At 44.1% G+C, this 2,575-nt stretch overlaps 1 protein-coding gene across 1 annotated transcript; it reads right to left on the bottom strand.

The window, feature by feature from the left end:
• Positions 1–744: 744 nt before the first annotated feature.
• On the bottom strand, positions 745–2,038 carry LOC115157911 (extensin-1-like). Its single transcript, XM_029706245.1, has 2 exons — positions 2,029–2,038; positions 745–1,478 (listed from the first exon to the last, which is right to left on the bottom strand). The coding sequence occupies exons 1-2, from the start codon at positions 2,036–2,038 to the stop codon at positions 745–747; spliced, it is 744 nt and encodes a 247-aa protein (XP_029562105.1).
• Between the last annotated feature and the right edge of the window lie 537 nt (positions 2,039–2,575).

The following is a 2,575-nucleotide window of genomic DNA, read 5'->3' as shown; positions in this document are numbered from 1 at the left end:
AAAACTTGACTGCTGATATCAAAAAAAAATTGGGGATTGTGTTAACAGTGGACGAATGGAAGAAAATACCAAAAGTTTTTAAGTAGATTTTTTTTTTATTATGCCCTTTTGGTGTAAGAGCTGTTTGAAAAGACTGCCTATAATATCATTTTGGTGGGATGGAGTTTTAGCCTGCCTGGTGACATCACTAGGTGGTAAATCAATAGACCAATAAGAGTTTTCTGTTTTTCCTTCCCCACTCAGACCACTCCCAGAGAGTCCTAGCAAAATTCTTATTTGAGATATTTATTTTTTCTTAAGAAGCTATTTTTGTTTCTTTTTGACCAATTTAATTTAAAACAATCACAGTAAGGTACTTAATTGTTACACAGAAGCGATTTGATATTGAGGTAAAACAGCTGCATTGGATCTTTAAAAAAAAAAAAGTACTATGTTCAGAGGAGTGGTAGACTACAGCAGAGGAGTGGTAGACTACAGCAGAGGAGTGGTAGACTACAGCAGAGGAGTGGTAGACTACAGCAGAGGAGTGGTAGACTACAGGAGAGGAGTGGTAGACTACAGCAGAGGAGTGGTAGACTACAGCAGAGGAGTGGTAGACTACAGCAGAGGAGTGGTAGACTACAGCAGAGGAGTGGTAGACTACAGCAGAGGAGTGGTAGACTACAGCAGAGGAGTGGTAGACTACAGCAGAGGAGTGGTAGACTACAGCAGAGGAGTGGTAGACTACAGCAGAGGAGTGGTAGACTACAGCAGAGAGTGGTAGACTACAGCAGAGGAGTGGTAGACTACAGCAGAGGAGTGGTAGACCACAGCAGAGGAGTGGTAGACTACAGCAGAGGAGTGGTAGACTACAGCAGAGGAGTGGTAGACTACTGCAGAAGAGTGGTAGACTACAGCAGAGGAGTGGTAGACTACAGGAGAGGAGTGGTAGACTACAGCAGAGGAGTGGTAGACTACAGCAGAGGAGTGGTAGACTACAGCAGAGGAGTGGTAGACTACAGGAGAGGGGTGGTAGACTACAGCAGGGGGGTGGTAGACTACAGCAGAGGAGTGGTAGACTACAGCAGAGGAGTGGTAGACTACAGCAGAGGAGTGGTAGACTACAGCAGAGGAGTGGTAGATTACAGCAGAGGAGTGGTAGATTACAGCAGAGGAGTGGTAGACTACAGCAGAGGAGTGGTAGACTACAGCAGAGGAGTGGTAGACTACAGCAGAGGAGTGGTAGACTACAGCAGAGGAGTGGTAGACTACAGCAGAGGAGTGGTAGACTACAGCAGAGGAGTGGTAGACCACAGCAGAGGAGTGGTAGACTACAGCAGAGGAGTGGTAGATTACAGCAGAGGAGTGGTAGACTACAGCAGAGGAGTGGTAGACTACAGCAGAGGAGTGGTAGACTACAGCAGAGGAGTGGTAGACTACAGCAGAGGAGTGGTAGACTACAGCAGAGGAGTGGTAGACTACAGCAGAGGAGTGGTAGACTACAGCAGAGGAGCGGTAGATTACAGGAGAGGGTTAAGCATCTAGGCTACGGTGTTAGAGCCTCAGGTCGGTGCACGTGTAGAGATTTAGTGTAATCATGGTTTGTGAGATCAAATGTTGTCAATTGTAGGTCCTCCTTACTCAGTTTTACAGACACAGAGGCCCTTTCTCTTGTTTTCTACCAAGACACTGAAAAGGAAGTGCACTTAGCTGACATGTAGACCTTATTCACTGTTTCCCTTATTCACATTATACCTTATTCATATTTCCCATCTTCTGACCAGCTGACGGAGCTTTTAACAGTGGTCTTCCTGTCTGGTTTCTGAGACGTAATGGTGTCTGGAGCTCTCTGTTCTCTATTGTCACCAGTACGACTTGTTGTGACCATTTTAGAAAACAACCTAAGATACTAGGAGGGCTTTAATCTTTCTTCATTATTTTCCCATTATTGGTAAATGCTCTTCTATAATGCCTCCCTACTCTAATAAATTAAACACTACCCTCTTTCTCCATCCCTCATTTCCCCCCCCCTGCTGAACCCCTTTTCACCTCCTTTCATCTTCTACACCGTGGGGACAAGTAGTAAATAAGTGTACCGGGCAAATCGAGCGAATTCCACTTGGAGATAAAAGGATAATTGAGTTGGTAAACATAAGGGTTTGGGGGCGAGATCATTGGTTGTTAAAGAGGTGCTTTGTCTAAATTTTCCCGGCGACATATATGACCATATTTGTTTCTATTTTTCCACTGTTGTTGGGGCTGAAACGTGGTCCGGTGAAATCTGCCTGTCCACCAACATGTGATCAGATCAGCAGCACATAGAAAGTCAAGGACAATATGCTTTTTTATTTTTCTGTCTGTTTGTCAACATATCTATAAAGTTGTCTTATCACATGCCCGTGTGCAGAATTCTATATTATTTACTGAGTTAGCATCTTTAAGGCTTTTACTCAAAAAAGCTTAAAAAAAAACCTGCCTAATGTCACATTTTGCAAACCCTTACCCTCAGTTGATAACCCTCGTTCCGGGGAGGAGAGTGGGTGACTTCTGAGCAACATTTACACAACGTCACTTTGATATGTTTTTTTTTTTTACA

Source organism: Salmo trutta, chromosome 22, assembly GCF_901001165.1.
Source record: "Salmo trutta chromosome 22, fSalTru1.1, whole genome shotgun sequence".
Classification (NCBI taxonomy): Eukaryota; Metazoa; Chordata; class Actinopteri; order Salmoniformes; family Salmonidae; genus Salmo; species Salmo trutta.
This window is presented reverse-complemented; position numbering and strand designations above follow the sequence as displayed.